General features: G+C 58.8%; 1 protein-coding gene across 1 annotated transcript in view; it reads right to left on the bottom strand.

The window, feature by feature from the left end:
* The window catches only part of LOC308234884 (popy Class I histocompatibility antigen, A-1 alpha chain-like), a 42,234-nt gene that overhangs the window by 8,618 nt on the left and 13,240 nt on the right, over nucleotides 1-20,376 (bottom strand). Inside the window, exon 2 of the mRNA XM_080643305.1 lies at nucleotides 13,109-13,234. Within this exon, the coding sequence (XP_080499431.1) occupies nucleotides 13,109-13,181 (73 nt within the window). The 5' untranslated portion in view covers nucleotides 13,182-13,234. The remainder of the gene's footprint in view (nucleotides 1-13,108; nucleotides 13,235-20,376) is intronic.

Below are 20,376 nucleotides of genomic sequence, written 5' to 3'. Positions count from 1 at the left end.
CTCCCTTCCTCTCTGTAAAACATCAATAAAATATATTTTAAAAAAATAAAGAAATAAAATCCGTCCATTCAAAAATTAAAGGAATGAATTAATTGACCCTGTCCGTTCATAAAGATGAGGGATGGTGAGCGTCTCAGCGGGAAGTGGACACTGGGCCCGTTTCTAAGGCTGCCTCTGCCGCCGTCCCATTAATGTAAATGTGCCCGCGTCTGACACGTTCCTCCCTGCCCTTCAGCATTTATTCTAGAAGATCCCACACGCGTCCTAGAAACACACATATTGACTGAGGGCGGGGGATTCGTGCGCCCCTGCGGCCTCCCAGCCCCCCCCCGGCGCCTGGGGCGCGGGTGCTGAACCCCGAGACCCTGCGGCCTGGGTCCCCGCTCCTGCTCCTCCTCCAGGAATCCGGCTTTCCCCTGGGAGGCAGCGCTCTCCATGGGGGCCTGGTACGGGGGCGGGGGGTCAGGGGGCAGGGCGAGGGGAGCCCCACAGCGGGTGGGCGCCCGCGCAGCCTGCCTCCCTCCTGCTCCGCTCCAGGCCGGAGGGGTGGCCCCCCCGGGGGCTCCGACTGCAGAGCGTGTCGCACCGGAAAGGCTGGGGGGCCACGACCTGGAGTGCAGGGCAGACAGGGCCGCAGGCTGGGCTTGTGGGAGGCGGCGATGTCTTCAAGGAAAAGTGATCGGGTCATTCCCACGGAGCAGACGCCCGCGCCCCTCCCGTCCCCTTGGACAGGACGCCCCTGTCCGGGCGCTGAGCCCATTGGCACCCGCAGCCGCGCCAGGGCCGCCAGGGGCAGGGGTGCCCTGCTGGCCGAGGCCGGGCCCCCGGAGGAGGGGGTGCCATGCCTCCCAGGTTCCTCTCAGGAGCCTCGGGAGTGGCCCTTCCTGTCTCCAGACATCCCCAGGGCTCCCTGCTGCTCCCTGCGCCCTGGGGCCGCCCCCCCACACGGAGCAGCTGGGGGGTCACCTGGGCGACGCCTGCGCAGCCGGAAGTGCTCCCTGGGCCCAGGCTCCGGGAGTGTCTGCGGGTCCAGGAGCCCGAGGGGAGGATGCTCTTAATCACTTTATTTTTTAAAAATTATTTTTATTGATGTCAGAGAGGAAGGGAGAGGGACACAGAGAGAGAGAAACATCAATGAGGAGAGAATCACTGATCGCTGCCTCCTTGCACGCCCCGCACTGGGGATGGAGCCCGCAACCCAGGCATGTGCCCCGACCTGGAATCGAACCCGGGAGCCTTCAGTCCGCAGGCCAACGCTCCATCCACTGAGCCACACCAGCTAGGGCTAGGGCTTAATCACTTTCTTGACAGAGAAGGAGGAGCTCAACTTAAAGAGGAAGGACCTCAACTCTTGGTCAACACACACACAAACACACACATAAGAATAAGGAAGCCAGGCCTGGCCAGTTTGCCTCAGCGGATAGAGCGGGGGCCTGCGGACGGAAGGGTCCCGGGTTCGATTCGGGTCCAGGGCATGTAGCTCAGTTGCAGGCTCCTGGCCTGGTCGGGGGCAAGTGGGAGGCAACCAATCAATGTGTCTCTCACATGGGTGTTTCTCTCTGTCTGCCCCTCTCCCTCCCACTCTCTCTGAAATCAATGGGTAAAATAACTTCGGGTGAGGATTAAAAAGAAGGAGAAGAGGAAGCCAGGATGTGACCTGGAGGGAGACGGCCTGGCAGTTTTAAGAGATAGAACTATGTGGGACTTCAGGACGAGACGTTCAAGGATCTTTGAGAAATGGCCGTGCTGCCCTTGGTGGGAATGAAGGTCATTCCTTCCAGAACAGGGAACAGCCTGAAAAGGTGGCGCCATGAGCCTCAGAACCAGCAAAGGCACCAAGAAACATGTGTCCTGCCGCTGGAGGAGTGGCCCTGAGCCGGGATGGACGTCCCTCGGCAAAGCAAGGGGCACTCACTTCAGGCGACGTTGAGTGGGGGGACGGGACCCCAGTGGATTTCTGTGCACAGCACCCCGTGGCCCGGGAAAGGGTCACGGTGCCCAGGTCCCATCTGACGACTACAGGAATGTCTGCTGCCCACGCAGAGGGCGAGGGACAGGCGCCCGCGCATGTGCAGAGGACCCTGAGACAGGGGCACGCACGGAGCCCGCGACTCAAGCTCCTAATGGCCTCGCTTCAGCCCTGTTTGCTGAGAGAGTGGATGGAGGGAAACAGCGGCTCCGCGGGAGAAGCTGGGGAAGCTCCCAGCAGGTCAGAGGTTCTCCCCACTGCCCAGCGCTGCAGAAACCAGAGAGAGAGAGAGAGAGAGAGAGAGAGAGAGAGAGAGAGAGAGAGAGAAAGAGAGAAACCATATCAGCAACCTGCGTGCCTCATCGAGCGAGGTTTCCCTCTCTTTATGCTGCATTTAAACAAGGAGATCAACCATGTGGCCCCAGCTGGTGTGGCTCAGTGGAGAGAGCGGCCGCCTGCAGACTGAAGGGTCCTGGGCTTGATTGCGGTCCAGGGCACGTGCCAGGGTGTGGGCTCCTCCCCAGTGGGGGGGCGTGCAGGGGGCAGCCGGCCCATGATTCCCTCTCATCATTGATGTTTCTCTCTCCCTTCCTCTCTGAAACCAATAAAATTACCTTTAAGAAAATAAAGTGTTGTGTTTACACCCAACCTCAGACCCTGTCCCATTGTCCAAGGCTGACATCGGGAGGGGCGTGTCATGCTCAGAAGCGGGGCAGCCTGGCGTTGGTTCCCATCTCAGGGCTGTGCTGTTCCCTGGGCCTCACGGGGCGGGAGGGGCCTCCAGCCATGGCCTCTCGGGGCCTCTCGCTGGGAGCAATGTGTGCGCAGGCTCTACCTGGACCTGGAGGATTTTTTATTTATTTGTTTTTCTTTGAATTGATACATTGAGTGACCCTGGTTAACAAAATTATACAGCTGAATCAGTTTTTTACCTCTGTTCGCATCTATCACTTCCTTATCCAATTACTATTTCCATTATGTATATATTTTACTGTCTGAAGTTTCACATGTGTCTCCTTTTCCCCTGATTGACCACCCCGCCCCCTGGGCCATTCCCACCCCCGAGGACAGGCCCCCACTGCCCCAGTGTCTGTGTCCATTGGTGATGCTAATAGGCAGGCACACAAGGCCTTCGGTTGCTCTCTAACCACCCCTCCCCGCTCCCCTGCCATTTGTCTCCGGATCCATTCTGGTCCATCAGTATCTGTTGATCGTTATCTCCCACAGGTGAGTGAGATCCTGTGCCATCTCTCTTTCTCCGGCTGGCCTATTTCGCTTAGCATGATGCTCTCCAGCTCCATCCATGCTGCTGCAAATGGTACGAGTTCCTTCTCTTTTACAGCTGGGCCTGGAGGGTTCTTAATTCTTTCTCACCAGAGGGGCTGTCCCGCCTGCTCTGTCAGGGCCTTTGAACAGCCGGGACCTGGCTGTTTGCAAAGGCGCCTGTTCCAGACGTGAACGTGCGAGGACATTGGCGGTTCTGCGGTCAGAACGGAGCAGTGCGTCCCGGAGGCTGCCGGTTTCTGGAAGGGGGTGAGGAGCCCTGTGAGCTGGGGGCACTACGACCCAGCCTTCTCCTTTGGGAGTTACACTGCCTACTGGGTGGGGGCGGGGCTGCGGGGCTGTGCGGGTGGGACCAGCGGAAAGCGTGGCAGGTACCGGTATGTAGGGTGTGGACTCAGCTGGGAAGCCCAGGAGAAGCGGGAACAGGACCTCAGGACAGTTCACGGGGGGGCCACCGCCCTCAGGACCAGCGAGCGGCCAGGCCAGGGAAACGCGCTTCTGAGCAGCTTAGTCATTACTTTCGAGAGGACAGAGAACAAAGAGTTAATTATCCTTATAAAAATATGCACACACATTGAAGGGGGCTGTTCTCCTCGTGGCGTAGGAGGCACAGAACGGGATGCAGGGAAGCCTCTGACCCCTGTCACCATGGTAACTGGGGGAGGGGAGCGCTTACTGACCTCAGGCCTCACCCCCTGTGACCCACGTGGAGGGTCGAACTGACTCCGCAGCGCAAACCCACGAGGCGCCCGGAGGGGACGCTGTCGGGTGGACGGGGAGGGGGCGGCAGAGAGGCGCAGCGGGGCTGGAGCGGGGGAGGGCCCGGGGGTTTGCTCAGGGCCCTGCTGGTCCCCTCTCACTGGCTCCCTGTCCATCCGGGGCAGCCAGGGCTCTGCCCTCCTGGCAGGGGAGCGGCTGCCACGTTCCAGAATGTTCTGTGACGGGAGGCTGCTGGGCCCGGAGCGCAGGAGGACAGCCAGGGGCGGGTCCCTTCACCCCCAAACCACAGCGCGGTCCCTCCAGGCGGCCAGGTCGCTGCAGGAGGGAGAGTCTGGAGCGCCCCCCGCGGGGGCGATGCGGACACCCCCAGGGCCCTGCCGGCTCCCTGGCCCCATCTTGTGGGCGCTGAGCAGGGCCTGTGGGTGGAGCGTCAGGAAGGGCTGAGGCGTCCCCCCAAAGCCTCCCCCTGAGGACGGTCCCAGGAGGGGGCGGCCCTCCAACAAGCTGAGCTGAGCGCAGCAGAGGGGGTGGCGCTGTGGCCCCTTCAGGCCCCGGAGCGGGACCCGCCGCCCAGGAGCCCGGCCTGGTGCTGGGGCGGCTCCCTCCTGGGCCCCGACCCGCGGGGGGCCCTCCCAGGAGTGAGGGGCGGGACCCCGCGGGTTGGGTGCTGCTGCGGGGCCTCAGCTCTGGCCTGCGGGCAGCGAAGGGGGCTCCTCTTCCCTTTGGGGTTCTGGTCCCCACACCTGGTTTCCTTCTCCCCCAGGGAGGCTGCGCGGGTGAGGAGGGGGCGCTGGGCCCCGTGGCCATGACACCCCGGGGACGTGGGGTCTCTGACCCCCTCCCTCTGCCTCCTGCGGCCACTCGCCTGCTTTGCAGCCGGAGTGCGCGGAGCCCGTCAGCTGAGGGGGGCGCACCCCGAGCTCCTGGGCCTGTAAAGCGGCCCCTGAATCGCGGTCCTGTTGCGAGTCTCCTGTGCGGTCGCCCCCGCGGGAGGGACGCGGCTCCTGCGCCCGCACCTCTGGGCGCCCCCAGGGGGCAGCACGTGCACGGGGACCCCAAAGGCCACGCCCCCGGCCCAGCCCCAAGGCTGTAAAGTGGGGGTTTGTTGTTTCTCTCTCAGGTGCGTGTCTGTCCCCACAATGGAAATGCCTTCCTCCGGAGGGTGCGCACCAGGGGGCTCACTCCACACGCCCCCATTTCGCAGGACCCACGCGCTCCGGGCTGGGAGGGAGGCCCTGGCCTCCCCTCTGTCATCAGGACGGTTGGTACGTGCGGCTCCTTTGCTCACTGAACACTGTGCTCAGCCTGATGCAGCCCCCCCTCTCTCTCAGAAAGAGGGGTGCACCCCCGGGAGCCAGAGCGGACGGCCTTGCTGAGGGGCCGGGGCGGGTTCTCAGGGGACGGGGCGGAGCGGGGAGGGGGGGCAGGGGTTTCTCCAGCCGCGCCCCCTCCGACAGGCCTCCAGCGGGGAGGCTGGGAGCGAGCGCAGCGCCCGTGAGCGGGGCGACTTGCTGAGGAGGTGACTGTGTTTGTGGGAGACACCCCCCCACATGGAGGGGTCCCGCTCTCAGTCCCCTGACCGCGTCTCTGGGACTCGCGATCACACCGCGCAGGCCGTCTCCTGCGCGTCCATTGAGACGGCCCCGCGCACGCAGCTTCCCGGACCCCCCGCCTCTGGGGACACGGCGCCCGGGACGCGAGGAGGCCCCGCGGGCGCAGGGCGACCAGGAGGCCTTCCCGGAGGGGGCAGCGGGAGGGACCAGCCCAGGACTCACCCACAGAGATGCTGGGAGACGCGCAGCCTCCTTGTAGGGTTCCCGGCGCCCGACTGTCCCTCCTGGACCCGCCAGTCCCTCCTCCGCGGCCGTGACGCGGCCCGCAGTCCCTCCTCGGCTCCTCAGCCACGGCCTGTCGGGGGGCCCGGGGTTCCCCCCGCGGAGGTCAGCCCTGGGGGAGCCGTGGCCGCGGGGCGGGCAGGCGGGAAGGGCGTCAGGAACAGGGCGAGGCTCCGCAGAGGCTCCGGTGCCCTGAGACCCGCAGCCCCAGACCCGGCGCCCAGCGAGCAGCGGGGGCGGCGGCCTCGGGGCCACAGCGGGAGCCCTTCTGGAGACGCGGCCCTGGCGCCACGGGTGGAGCTGGGACTGCGCCCGCCCCGCCGGCTGCTGAGGTTGGGTGGTGCCCCCCGCACCCTGGTGAGCGCCCCAACGCCAGCGCTGCGGGTCCTGCCCCTCGGCCGAGCCCACCGACCCCGGGGCGGCCCTGGCAGTGTTGAGCCTGACTCAGGGTGGGGGTCGGGGTCGGGGTCGAGTTGGGGCGGGGCTGAGACGAAGGCAGGGGACCCCGGTTCCGCAGCCCCTTCCTGGGCCCCGGGCCGCCGCCTCTCACGCGGCAGCCCCGCCCCCCGCCTCCTACGTCTGCAGCGGCCGGTCCTCGGGGTGGGCTGGCTTCCGCGGGAGGATGGATGGCGAGGAGCGAGCGGTTTGGCCGCAGCCCGCCCTGCTCTGTCCTGTCTTTATTGGCGCTAAAGGGTGAGCACATCCAACATGCAAGTAAGTGAGACTCACATGAGATCACACACACATATAAACTTTTATATATGAAGAGGTGGGGGAGGCGAGAGAGAGCGGGAGAGATAGGAGAGGTTAATTCTTACTGGGGGATATGTTTCCAGTGATTTTTCTCTCTTTTAGAGAGAGCACAAGGGAGGGAGGAGGAGAGGGAGAGAGGGAGGGAGCACCCATGTTGAGAGGCACGAACATTGGCTGCCTTGCACGCGGGGAGGAGTCTGCAACCCTGGCACCTGGGTCCTTCCTGTCCCACTGTGCGCACCAGGAGAGCGGGGTTTTCATTAGTTTCTTTGCTTTAAAGACGTTTAGAGCCAGAGGAAGGGAGAGGCAGAGGCAGGTAGAAACATGGATCGGTTGCCCCCTGCAGGCCCCCTGCTGAGGATCCAGTCAGACACCAGGGCAGGTGCCCTAATGGGGAATGGAACCTGGGGCCTCCTGGTGCCTGGGCCACCCTCACCCTGAGCCACACTGGCCAGGCTGGAAAGCGTGTGTTCTGTCTTCTTTACACAAGTAGTAGGCGGACAGGAAGCCTGGAGCAGAGGCCTCACTACATATTACTGATGAGTGAATGGATGGAAGGACGAATGAATGAATGGATGAATGGATGGGTGAATGAATGAATGGATGGACAAATGAATGGATGGACGAATGAATGGATGTAGGAATGAATGGATGGATGAATGAATGGATGGATGGATGGATGGATTAATGAATGGATGGCTGGGTGGATGCATGGATGGATGGATGAATGAATGGATGGCTGGATGAATGGATGGATGGATGAATGAATGGATAGATGGATGGATGGATGGATGAATGGATGGATGGATGGATGAATGAATGGATGGCTGGATGAATGGATGAATGAAGGATGGATCGATGAATGAATGGATGGATGGATGAATGGATGGATGGATGGATGGATGAATGAATGGATGGATGGATGAATGAATGGATGGATGAATGAATGGATGGATGGATGAATGAATATATGGATGGGTGAATGGATGGATGGATGAATGCATGGACGGATGGATGAATGAATGGATGGCTGGATGAATTGATGGATGGATGAATGAAGGATGGATAAGTGAATGGATGGCTGGATGAATATATGGATGTATGGGTGGATGAGTGAATGGATGGATGCATAAATGAATGGATGAATGAATGGATGGAAGGATGGATGGATGGATGAATGAATGTATGTATATGTATGTATGTATGTATGAATGAATAGATGGATGGATGGGTGGATGAGTGAATGAATGGATGGATAAATAAATGGATGAATGAATGGATGGAAGGATCGATGGATGAATGTATGTATGAATGAATGAATGAATGAATGAATGAATAGATGGATAAATGTATGGATGAATGGATGGATGAATGAATGGATGGATGGCTGGGTGAATGGATGAATGGATGAATGAAGGATGGATAAGTGAATGGATGGCTGGATGAATAGATGGATGGATGGGTGGATGAGTGAATGGATGGATGGATAAACGAATGGATGAATGAATGGATGGAAGGATGGATGGATGAATGAATAGATGGATGGATGTATGCTGGGAACAGGTCCTTACAGCTGACCTGACACAGGGAGGAAGGTTGACTCTGTGCATGGAGAGTCAGGGACGTCTCTGAAGGGAGCAACTTTCCCCCTAATCAAATCATCACCGGCCGCTGAGGGATTATTGGTAATTTGGCATTTAACCAGATGGTCCTGAGGAGCAGCTGGACAACGAACAGGAAAAGGTGTCTGTGGTACCTGTTGACGGGTCTGAGTTCTGAGTCACAGCTGTTCACTGGGGTGAACTGACACCCACAGCTGCGTCACATCCCTCCCCCTCCATTCATTGTACAATCACACCCCATTCCCACGTGGGCACCATCCTCAGGACTCCCCTGCTCCCAACGTCAGGCTGACACCAGGATGGTGCAGGCTGAGCATCTCCACTGGGTCAGGAAGCTGGTCTCTCCCCTGATGGAAACGCCACGGTTCTTCCTACGGGGCCCCAGGGATGGTAAGCCTGGAGACTGTCGCCTGTGAGCTGTGATAACCCTGCTCAGAGTCCTGGGAATCCCTAATGTCCACACGACCCCACAGGAGACCATGATGTGCTTCCTTAGCCACGCAGAGTCCTGCTCTTTGGTGACTCACTGTATAACCACTAGCTCTCCTCTTCCTCCGCATTCTCTTCCCCTTTCTTCTTCTTCTTCTTCCTCCTATTCTTCTTCCACTTCTGCTTCTGCTTCTTCTTTTGAGGTTTTACCCTGGAAAGAATTATTCTTGACATACAGACAGGATTTAGGGAAAGTAATAATTAGGACAGACAGAGAGATACCCTAAGAACCTAAAATTGGGAAAGAACCAGAACAAATAGGAAATGGGGTGAAATTACGAAGATAAAATTTTAATAATAGATGAAAAGATGAAGGATCACATGCCCAGAGAGACGTGGACAAATCCTATGTATACAGTGGATTTTCTCAGGGTGAAGGTGCGATCAACAACACTCACAGAACATTCCAGTCCTCAGCGGACCCTCTTCAGTTTTATTTGGTCACACACTGGCCCCATCCCGACTCACCCCTACCTAGATTTCTACCCCACAGGTGATTCCGGTCAGCTTTTGAGGGAAGGAATGTCACAGGGGCCTCCTCCCTGCACCTGCTCTCTCTCCACATCATGTCCATCCTCGTCCCACTGGCTCTTGTGGTTGTAACGTATCCACTCTCAGGGCTACAGGGTTCTGTCCTATGAACACACCACACTCCTCCGCTACTGCTCACGTGCATTTGTCTTATATGCAGATTTTGCAAACTGTGCCGCTATGAGTAAGTTCTCCATATGTTCTGGCACACATATGTATGAGTGTCTTTGGGGATATAACCAAGAGGGGAATTGCTGGGGCATTGGGTGTGGTGAGTCCTGCCAAATGCTGAAGGTAGTGAGTGCTGCCAGAGCATTTTCACAGTATTTGAAACAACTTCCTCCCCCACCAGGAATATAGCAGAGAAACAGTGAGTCCAAATTCCTGCTAACAACTGACTTTGTCTGACTCTTTCATTTTTGCTCTCCTGGGAGGTGGGCACCAATATCACATGGTGGCTGAACTTGAGTTTCCCCTCTGACTAAAACTGTTGGGCAATTTTCATCAATGTGTGGACCATGTAACCATCCTCAATAGGACAATAAACTGGACTCTTGTTCATGAGTGAGTGGGACTCTACTAAGGTGCCAGCGTCCTTAACTTCTGGGACACTTTGGCTATTAATGGATCTGTGGGCAGAGACCTGTGGGATGAGAGAAATGTCTGGTCTTTGCCCCTGGCTCCTGGCACTGAGCTCCTAACACCCTGGGCACCTCCTGAGTGACAAGTGTCTTTGGGATGCTGATGTGATGGCTCTTGGCTGAGGGGCCTGGAGGCTTCAGGGTGGGGCTGGTCCCCAGAAAGACCAAGCTGATCAGAGGGTGGGAACGTTCAGGCCCTAGAAGGAGGCAGAGCAGGAGGAGCCTGAAAAGCCATCTCTCTACACCACAGAGTCTTGTTTGCAGGGACCCTAGGTCTGCGGGACACTGACGGGGAACATGTACCCTGTTGCTGTCAGAGGGGGAGACCCAGAGAATGAGACCATAACTCACACATGAAAGCACTAACAGGCATAATATCTACAAAATCAAAGAAGCAACAAACACCCAGAAGATGGGTGCTAGGGCCCCCCATCCAGGCCTGAGCCTAGGCTGACCCGCCCCAGGAAGCCCTCGCTGTCCAGGGTCCTGAAGATGCGCTGCATTAGGACATGTTTCAAGGCCTCAGTGATGTCTGAGTTCCAGTGACCACAGGTCCTGTTGGGACAGGGTACCCTGAGGGAAAAGGTCAGAGGAGCAGAGAAGTGACCCAGCCAGGGAGTGACCACATCCAAGCCCACGATGCACTGAGCACGCCCTGGGCACAGGCCCCGACCACACTCGGTCCTCACCACCTCCCCTGTGCACACCTGGGACAGCTCAGTACAGCAAACACATGAGCTCTGGAATGTTCTTGGTGTTTATATTTATTTCCCTCAAAATGTAGCATCTTCTCCTTTAATTTACCCACCCACCCTTCATGGCAAGAAATGAACAAAGTCACCCCCAGAACCTCATTTCAATGAGGAAGGAACAGCTTGCAGCTCAGAGCATGAGGAAGGTAAGACAGCGATAGTGAGGGGCCAGCCCACCTCTGCTGGACCAGAAAGTGTGGGGAGCAGGGCGGGGCAGCCCCCCATCAGAGGTTCTTGAGTCGGGAAGTGGGAGCGTGAACACATCTTCCATCACTCAGTCCCCACAGGGCAGCCGCCTCACGCTGTGGAGGACAATCATCATGAGCAGATTCAGGGCAGTGGCTGTAACTGGTGACATTTTCAAACCCACTTCATGCTCACAGTGTCCCACAGACTCCCCACCACCAAGGGCTCTCTCTGCCCACCCCTCCCCATGGCAGGTCTCACCTTTAGAGGCCGAGAGGGACACATCAGAGCCCTGGGCGCTGTCACTGCCTAGAGTGCACACTCAGACACCACCCCTGCCCACCTGAGCGCCTCCTCCCCCACATCACAGCTCCAGCCACAGCTCCCAGCAGAACCAGGCTCCCAGCGATGCCCATGATGATGATGATGAAGGTGTGAGAAGGCGGCTCTGGGGGGAGAAGGGAAGGGAGGGTGAGGGCCCTGACCCCAGGCCTCAGCCCCGACCCCACTGAGGTCCCCCAGGGCCCTGCTGCCCTGAGAAGAGGCTCTGTGCCCACGGCCCTCCTCACCCCATCTCAGGGTCAGGGGCTCGGGCAGCCCCTCATGCTGCACATGGCACGTGTATCTCTGCTCCTCTCCGGGGGGCACCCCCACGGCCGCCCACTTCTGGAAGGTGCCGTCCCCCGCAGGCCTGGTCTCCACCAGCTCCATGTCCTGGGTCTGGTCCTCCCCGTCACGCTGCCAGCTCAGGCTGATGTCCGCAGGGTAGAAGCCCAGCGTCCAGCACCTCAGGGTGACCTCACGGGCAGACACGGGGTGGTGGGTCACCTGTGCCTTTGGGGGTTCTGAAGAGGGGGGGGGAGAAAATGCAGGACCTTTGCATCCGCCATGGGACACTCCAGCAGCGCCCATGTGACCATCCTGAGAGTGGACAGACACCTGGGTGGGGGAGGGAGTACGCATCCCCCACACCAGCCTGGGCAGAGGCACCTGGAAGGACCTCCTAGTCTTTAGAAAGTTCTAGACTCAGAGAGACAGAGCCCAGGGCAGGAGGCAGGTCTCTGAGGGGAGAAAGGGATTTGTGGTCCTGACCTGGGTGGAGGCCATGTGACTCAGAAAAGCTGGGGTCAGGCCTCAGACACAGGGGGTGTGGGCAGCGCACAAGGCCTGAGAGAGAAGGTCCCCGTGGGTCCCAGAGCTCCTGCAGGTGATGGGCTATTTCAGGGGGTCTCCCTGCACCCCAGTAGAGCCTCACCCCTAACGGTCCCTGAGCGGAGGGGGAGTCCCTCTGGAACCTAATCTGGACATCCAGGGGGACTCCCTCCCCGATCCCAAGGAGGGGTGTCTGACAGTGACCCCCTGTCCTGTCTCCTTGTAGGAGCCCCAGCCCCGGGGAGTGGGGCGGCCCCAGGGCCCCTGGTACCTGTGCGCTGCAGGGTCTCCTTCCCTTTTTCCAGGTAAAGGAGGAGCCGCTTCACACAAAGGCCCTCCACGTAGCTCCTCCTACGCTCTGCCTCACCGATGCGTTCAAATTTGCGCTTTGTGATTTGAGCCACCATGTCGGCCGCGGTCCAGGAGGTCAGGTCCTTGTTCAGGGCGAGGTAGTCGGCGCCGTCGTAGGCGAATTGCCAGTACCCGCGGAGGAGGCGCCCCTCTGATCCAACATCACAGCCCTGCATCCTCTGGATGGTGTGAGACCCTGACCCCGCCCGGAGGTCAGCCCCTTCCCGAGGTCAGCCCCGCCGCCCGCCCCGCGGGGCCTGAATCTAAACTGAAAGTGAAATCCGGTCAAAGACCCCGCGGGCTCCTCCCGGGTGGGGGCCGGGCGGGTCCCGCCGCCTCGGGGTGACGCACGGACCCGGACCCTCGGGGCGACCCCGGCCCGTCCGTGGGAAGGGGGTTCATGACGGGCCCGGCGCGCGGCTCACCGTCCTCGCTCTGGTTGTAGTGGCCGCGCAGGGTCTGCAGAAACACTCGGAAATCATGTGCTTCTCTCTTGGCAAAGAACTTCTCCCGGGTCCAATACCCCGGGTCCTCTCCCTCCACCCACGGCTGCTGCATCCACGCCGCCCGCGGCTCCATCCTCGGATTCGCCGCGTCGCTGTCGAACCGCACGAACTGCGTGTCGTCCACGTAGCCGACTTTGAGGAAGCGGGGCTCCCCGCGGCCGGGCCGGGACACGATGGTGTAGAAATACCTCAGGGAGTGGGGGCCTGGGGGGCGGACGGAGGGCAGGGCCGGGGCTGACACGCGCCTTCCCGACCCGCGCCCCCATGGGTCCCCTCGCTCCTCCCCGCACAGCCGCCCCCTCCAACCCCGCACTCACCGGCCCAGCTGGGGGTCAGGACCAGCGCCCCCGAGAGCAGCAGGAGGAGGGTGGGGGGCCTCAGGACCCGCATCCTCGGTGTCCAGGGACCATCTGAGTCCAGGGTGCTCCTGGAGATGTTCTAACCTGGGAGCAGACACCCAATGGGAGTGAGCAGTGAGGCTGCGTCATGCGTATCCGGGAAGGAGGACTCAGCAGGGATGTGAGATGGAGAAGGGAACCCCAGGGAGAAGGGGAGCCCCAACACTGAGTGGCCCTGCTCCAGACTCCTCCCTGGGCTGAGACCTGAGCACCAAGCCTGGGCCTGGGACTGGGCCTGCCCCTCCTCCTGCAGGGGGAGCGCTCTGCCCCCTTCTCCCTAAAGGAGCCTCAGGCTGGTGCTCTGAGCTCCAGTTCACCCTGAACATGCGAGGCGGCCCTCAGAGCTGTGGAAGCTTCTATGAGTGAACAGCAAGGGTCCCTCAGGCACAGCCCACAGGGGCCATGGGCTGCTCAGTGAGTGACGTCAGTCAGAGGCACGGTCTTCCTGCCCCTAGAGACCCTGACACCATAACCGAGTACAAGCAGGGAGACTCCAATATTTTATAAAATTGTAGAACCCAGGCCAGTTTGCCTCGGTGGACAGAGTGTCAGCCTGCGGACTGAGGGGTCCCGATGCCAGGCAAGGGCACATGCCCTGGTTGTGGGCTTGATCCCCAGTAGGGGGAGCATTTAGAAGGCATCGGATTAATGATTCTCATTATTAATGTTTCTATCACTCCCTCTCCCTTCCTTTATGAAATCAATAAAAATCTTTAAAAAAATCCCAGAGTCACCAAATGCCCTTTCGCTCAGAAGCAGTGGGTGCCGCTTATGAAACTCTGTGCAGGCCGCACGGGAAGGGGCCAGTGAGCCCCATAACCCTCAGCTCCTGCACCTCCAGATCTGCTCTCCTCTCACCTCCCCACTCGCTGGCTCAGGGCATCGGGACCCCGGCATTGAGTTCTCAGGACCCCGTTCCCTCATCTGTGACTCGGGATGGTGACAGGACCGTGGGGACGAGCCCAGGGCAGGGGGTGGGAGCTCTGGCCTCTGGCCTCTGACCTCACAGCTCCGACCTGGGGTCAAGGTCCCTCAGGAGTGAGCTTGGTGCCACCTGGGGATGTAGCTTCCCAGTCTGCGCCTCTGCCTCCTCCTGGGAGAGAGGAACGGGGACGTGAATGCAGAACCGAGGTCAAGGAGGGTGCACACCATGTGCTCTCCATGCTCACTGTGCTCACACGGCTGGGACATGTGAGCTCTCACCCAGAGTTCACAGGAGGAGCAGAAGCCATGGGGATGGGGACGGGACTGGGTTCCTTGTTGGATTGATGTGGCGACCTGGGATGAGAGGATAGAACATTAAAATGTCAAATGGGAAGGACAGACCCGGCCTTTTGCGCCCATCAAACCGCTTCTGAGCCCTGCCCAGTGGACATAGTCCCTGTAGGGATTTCTCTCCCTTTGCTGCCTCATGTACACAAAGCAACGCTCACACTCACACTCCAGGGAACACACAGAGAAGAGCCCCAACCTCCCAGGGAGACGGAGACTAGGGCATCCCCTGCAGGATTTCAGGAAGGAACACGCATGGTCCTCATATCATAACCAGAGGCCCGGTGTATGAAATTCGTGCACGGGGAGGGCCGTCCCTCAGCCCGGCCTGCACCCTCTCCAATCTTGGACCCCTCGGGAGACTTCCCTCTCACAATCCGGGACTGCTGCCTCCTAACAGTTCACCTGCCTGCCTGCCTGATCACCCCTAACTACCTCTGCCTGCCGGCCTGGTCACCCTTAAACACCTCTGCTTGCCGGCCTGATTGCCCTCAGCTGCTCTCCCATGGGGGCCTGATTGCCCATAACTGCCCTCCCCTGATGGCCTGATGGCCCCTAACTGCCCTCCCCTGATAGCCTGATGGCCCCTAACTGCCCTCCCCTGATGGCCTGATGGTCTGATGGCCCCTAACTGCCCTCCCCTGCTGGACTGGTCAAGCCTAATTCTTCTCCATTGCTGGCCTGATCGCCCTAACCGCCTCTGCCTTGGCCCCCAAAACCATGGCTTTGTCCGGAAGAACATCTGGAAGGTGTCTGGTCTAATTAGCATATTACCCTTTTATTAGTGTAGATGCTATTACACCACACACTGAGATTCTCAGTAAGTATCTGTGTGTGTGTGTGTGTGTGTGTGTGTGTGTGTGTGTGTGTGTGTGTGAAAGGACCTTATTTTATGTCAGAATTTTAATGTTATCACCCAAACCCTACACACCAACTTCATCCATTTTACAATGGCTTTCACACCCACCTCAAGCTCGGTCAGGTCTGAGACGAGAAGCAGACCCTTCTGAACACGCTGAGCAGCTCAGTGGCCCTGGCCGCCCTACCCTTGGCTCAGATCCCAAAGGGAGCCCCGTGCTTGGGTCCCTCATTGTTGGGGACTCGAGGACACAGAGAGGTGCGGGAAGCCCAGCATTGGCGGGAACCCCACCCTGGGACTCTCCCCAGCACATGCCCCCCTCCTCCCCAGCCCAGCAGAGCCAGCAGAAGCAGCTCAGATACAGGTGGGACAGCGCCTGTCCTGCCCCATGGGACGACCACCCCCAGTTCCCTGTCCCCTCTTGGGACCACCCTCCTCTCCTGGTGTCTGCCCTGAGGTGGCACATGAGGGAGCCCTCACCTGGCTGGTCTTTGCTCTCCAGCTCTGGGCAGGGACGGGTCATTGAGGATGAACCGGGGTCCCTGAGCCCATAGTTACAGGGACAGGGTTCCTGGACCTTATCTTCCCACAGAGATGCCATTATCATGTCACCTGAGGCACAGGTGACACTGTCTGCGTGGAGTCTGGGACGTCTCCGAAGAGGAGCGACTTTATCCCACTCAAATCTCTACCCGACCCTGCAGTGATTATTGGTAATTTGGCCATTAATGTGACAAATAGAGAAGGGAACCCCAGGGAGAAGGGGAGTTCCCAACACTCCTGAGGTCGACCTGAGGGTGAGTCACTGAGTAAGCTGGCGACGCCTCCCTGTCCTGATGGGGAGAGGGCGTTCTGACACGGACCCCATTTAGTGAGAAGCCAACCCCATGGACTCCTGGGCCCTCACCGGGTTTGTGAGAAGCCAACCCCATGGATTCCTGCGCCCCCACCGGGTTTGTGGGAAGCCAACCCCAAGCCTGTGACATCATCTCCCACGTCGTGGACATCTAGACCTTCCTTCCAGAAGGGCTGTCCTCACGGTCCTCACCAGCAGCTGAACAACGGGCAGGAACAGGTGTCTGTGTTCCCTGTGGACGGGTCTGAGTTCCGAGTCACAGCTGTTCTCTGGGGTGAGCTGATACCCACGGCTGCGTCACATCCCTCCCCCTCCATTCATGGTACAATCACACCCCATTCCCACGTGGGCACCGTCCTCAGGGCTCCCCTGCTCCCAACATCAGGCTGACACCTCGATGGTGCAGGCTGAGCATCTCCACCGGGTCAGGAAGCTGGTCTCTCCCCTGATGGAAACGCCACGGTTCTTCCTCCGGGGGCCCCAGGGATGGTAAGCCTGGAGACTGTCCCCTGTGAGCTGTGCTAACCCTGCTCAGAGTCCTGGGAGTCCCTAATGTCCACACGACCCCACAGGAGACCATGATGTGCTTCCTTAGCCACACACACCGTCCTGCTCTTTGGTGACTCACTGTATAACCACTAGCTCTCCTCCTCCTCCCCATTCTCTTCCCCTTTCTTGTTCTTCTCCTTCCTCCTCTTCCTCTTCTTCCTCCACTTCTGCTTCTGCTTCTTTTTTTGAGGTTTTACCCTGGAAACAATTATTCGTGACATACAGACAGGATCTAGGGAAAGTAATAATTAGGACAGACAGAGAGATACCCTCAGAATCTAAAATTGGGAAAGAACCAGAACAAATAGGAAATGGGGTGAAATGACAAAGATAAAATTTTAATAATAGATGAAAAGATGAAGGATCACATGCCCAGAGAGACGTGGACAAATCCTATGTATACAGTGGATTTTCACAGAGTGAAGGTGCGATCAACAACACTCACAGAAAATTCCAGTCCTCAGCGGACCCTCTTCAGTTTTATTTGGTCACACACTGGCCCCATCCTGACTCACCCCTACCTAGATTCCTACCCCACAGGTGAGTCCCGTCAGCTTTTGAGGGAAGGAATGTCACAGGGGCCTCCTCCCTGCACCTGCTCTCTCTCCACATCATGTCCATCCTCGTCCCACTGGCTCTTGTGGTTGTAGCTTATCCACTCTCAGGGCTACAGGGTTCTGTCCTATGAACACACCACACTCCTCCGCTACTGCTCACGTGCATTTGTCTTATAAGCAGATTTTGCAAACTGTGCCGCTATGAGTAAGTTCTCCATATGTTCTGGCACACATATGTATGAATGTCTTTGGGGATATAACCAGGAGGGCAATTGCTGGAGCATTGGGTGTGGTGAGTCCTGCCAAATGCTGGAGGTAGTGAGTGTTGCCAGAGCATTTTCACAGTATTTGAAAGCACTTCCTCCCCCACCAGGAATATAGGAGAGAAACAGTGAGTCCAAATTCCTGCTAACAACTCACTTTGTCTGACTCTTTCATTTTTGCTCTCCTGGGAGGTGGGCACCAATATCACATGGTGGCTGAACTTGAGTTTCCCCTCTGACTAAAACTGTTGGGCAATTTTCATGTGTGTGGACCATGTAACCATCCTCAAAAGGAGGATGGAGTGGACTCTTGTTCATGAGTGAGTGGACTCTAGTAAGGTGCCAGCGTCCTTAACTACTGGGACCCTTTGGCTGTTAATGGATCTGTGGGCACAGACTGTGGGATGAGAGAAATGTCTGGTCTTTGCCCCTGGCTCCTGGCATTTAGCTCCTAACACCCTGGGCACCTCCTGAGTGACAAGTGTCTTTGGGATGCTGATGAGATGGCTCTTGGCTGAGGGTCCTGGAGAGCATCAGGGTGGGGGCTGGTCCCCAGAAAGACCAAGCTGATCAGAGGGTGGGAACGTTCAGGCCCTAGAAGGAGGCAGAGCAGGAGGAGCCTGAAAAGCCATCTCTCCACACCACAGTCCTGTGTGCAGGGACCCTAGGTCTGCGGGACACTGACGGGGAACATGTACCCTGTTGCTGTCAGACAGGGACACCCAGAGAATGAGACCATAACTCATACATGAAAGCACTAACAGGCATAATATCTACAAAATCAAAGAAACAACGAACACCCAGAAAATGGGTGCTGGGCCCCATCCAGGCCTGAGCCCAGGCTGACCCGCCCAGGAAGCCCTCGCTGTCCAGGGTCCTGAAGATGCGCTGCATTAGGACACGTTTCAAGGCCTCAGTGATGTCTGAGTTCCAGTGACCACAGGTCCTGGTGGGACAAGGTTCTACTGAGGGACAAGGTCAGAGGAGCAGAGAAGTGACCCAGCCAGGAAGTGACCACGTCCAAGCCCACGATGCACTGAGCACGCCCTGGGCACAGGCCCCGACCGCACTCGGTCCTCACCACCTCCCCTGTCCACACCTGGGACAGCTCAGCACAGCAAACACATGAGCTCTGGAATGTTCTTGGTGTTCATATTTATTTCCCTCAAAATGTAGCATCTTCTCCTTTAATTTACCCACCACCCTTCATGGCAAGAAATGAACAAAGTCACCCCCAGAACCTCATTTCAATGCGGAAGGAACAGCTTGCAGCTCAGAGCATGAGGAAGGTAAGACAGCGATAGTGAGGGCCCAGCCGCCTCTGCTGGACCAGAAAGTGTGGGGAGCAGGGCTGGGCCAGCCCCCCCATCAGAGGTTCTCGAGTCAGGAAGTGGGAGCGTGAACACATCTTCCATCACTCAGTCCCCACAGGGCAGCCGCCTCACGCTGTGGAGGACAATCATCATGAGCAGATTCAGGTCATTGGCTGTAACTGGTGACATTTTCAAAGTTCACTTCATGCTCACAGTGTCCCACAGACTTCCCACCACCCAGTCCTCCCTCTGCCCACCCCTCCCCATGACAAGTCTCACCTTTAGAAGCCAAGAGAGACACATCAGAGGCCTGGGCGCTGTCACTGCCTAGAGTGCACACTCAGACCCCACCCCTGGCCACCTGAGCGCCTCCTCCCCCACATCACAGCTACAGCCACAGCTCCCAGCAGAACCAGGCCCCCAGCGATGCCCATGATGATGATGAAGGTGTGAGAAGGTGGCTCTGCGGGGAGAAGGGAAGGCAGGGTGAGGGCCCTGACCCCAGGCCTCAGCCCCGACCCCACTGAGGTCCCCCAGGGCCCCTGCTGCCCTGAGAAGAGGCTCTGTGCCCATGGCCCTCCTCACCCCATCTCAGGGTCAGGGGCTCGGGCAGCCCCTCATGCAGCACATGGCACGTGTATCTCTGCTCCTCTCCAGGGGGCACCCCCACGGCCGCCCACTTCTGGAAGGTGCCATCCCCCGCAGGCCTGGTCTCCACCAGCTCCATGTCCTGGGTCTGGTCCTCCCCGTCACGCTGCCAGCTCAGGCTGATGGTTGCAGGGTAGAAGCCCAGCGCCGAGCACCTCAGGGTGACCTCATGGGCAGACACGGGGTGGTGGGTCACGTGTGCCTTTGGGGGGTCTGAGGGGAGGGGAGAAAATGCAGGACCTTTGCATCCGCCATGGGACACTCCAGCAGCGCCCATGTCACCATCCTGAGAGTGGACAGACACCAGGGTGGGGGAGGGAACACACAGCCCCCACACCAGCCTGGGCAGAGGCAGCTGGAAGGACCTCCTATTCTTTAGAAAGTTCTAGACTCAGAGAGACACATACCAGAGCGGGAGGCAGGTCTCTGAGGGGAGAAAAGGGATTTGTGGTCCTGACCTGGGTGGAGGCCAGGTGACGCAGAAAAACTGGGGTCAAGCCTCAGACACAGGGGTGTGGGCAGCGCACAAGGCCTGAGAGAGAAGGTCCCCATGGGTCCCAGAGCCCCTGCAGGGCCCATGGGAACCGCTGATGGGTTATTTCAGGGGGTCTTCCTGCACCCCAGGAGAGCCTGCACCCCTAACTGTCCCTGAGAGGAGGGGGAGTCCCTCTGGTACCTGACCTGGACATCCAGGGGGACTCCCTCCCTGACCCAAGGAGGGGTGTCTGACACTGACCCCCTGTCCTGTCTCCTTGTAGGAGCCCCAGCCCCGGGGAGAGGGGGGGGCCCCAGGGCCCCTGGTACCTGCGCGCTGCAGGGTCTCCTTCCCTTTGTCCAGGTACATGCGCAGTGACTCCACACACTCGCCCT

This window comes from Plecotus auritus, assembly GCF_963455305.1.
Source record: "Plecotus auritus genome assembly, chromosome: 10".
Taxonomy (NCBI): domain Eukaryota; kingdom Metazoa; phylum Chordata; class Mammalia; order Chiroptera; family Vespertilionidae; genus Plecotus; species Plecotus auritus.
The sequence above is the reverse complement of the archived record's forward strand: the minus strand, read 5'-3'. Positions and strand labels throughout refer to the sequence as shown.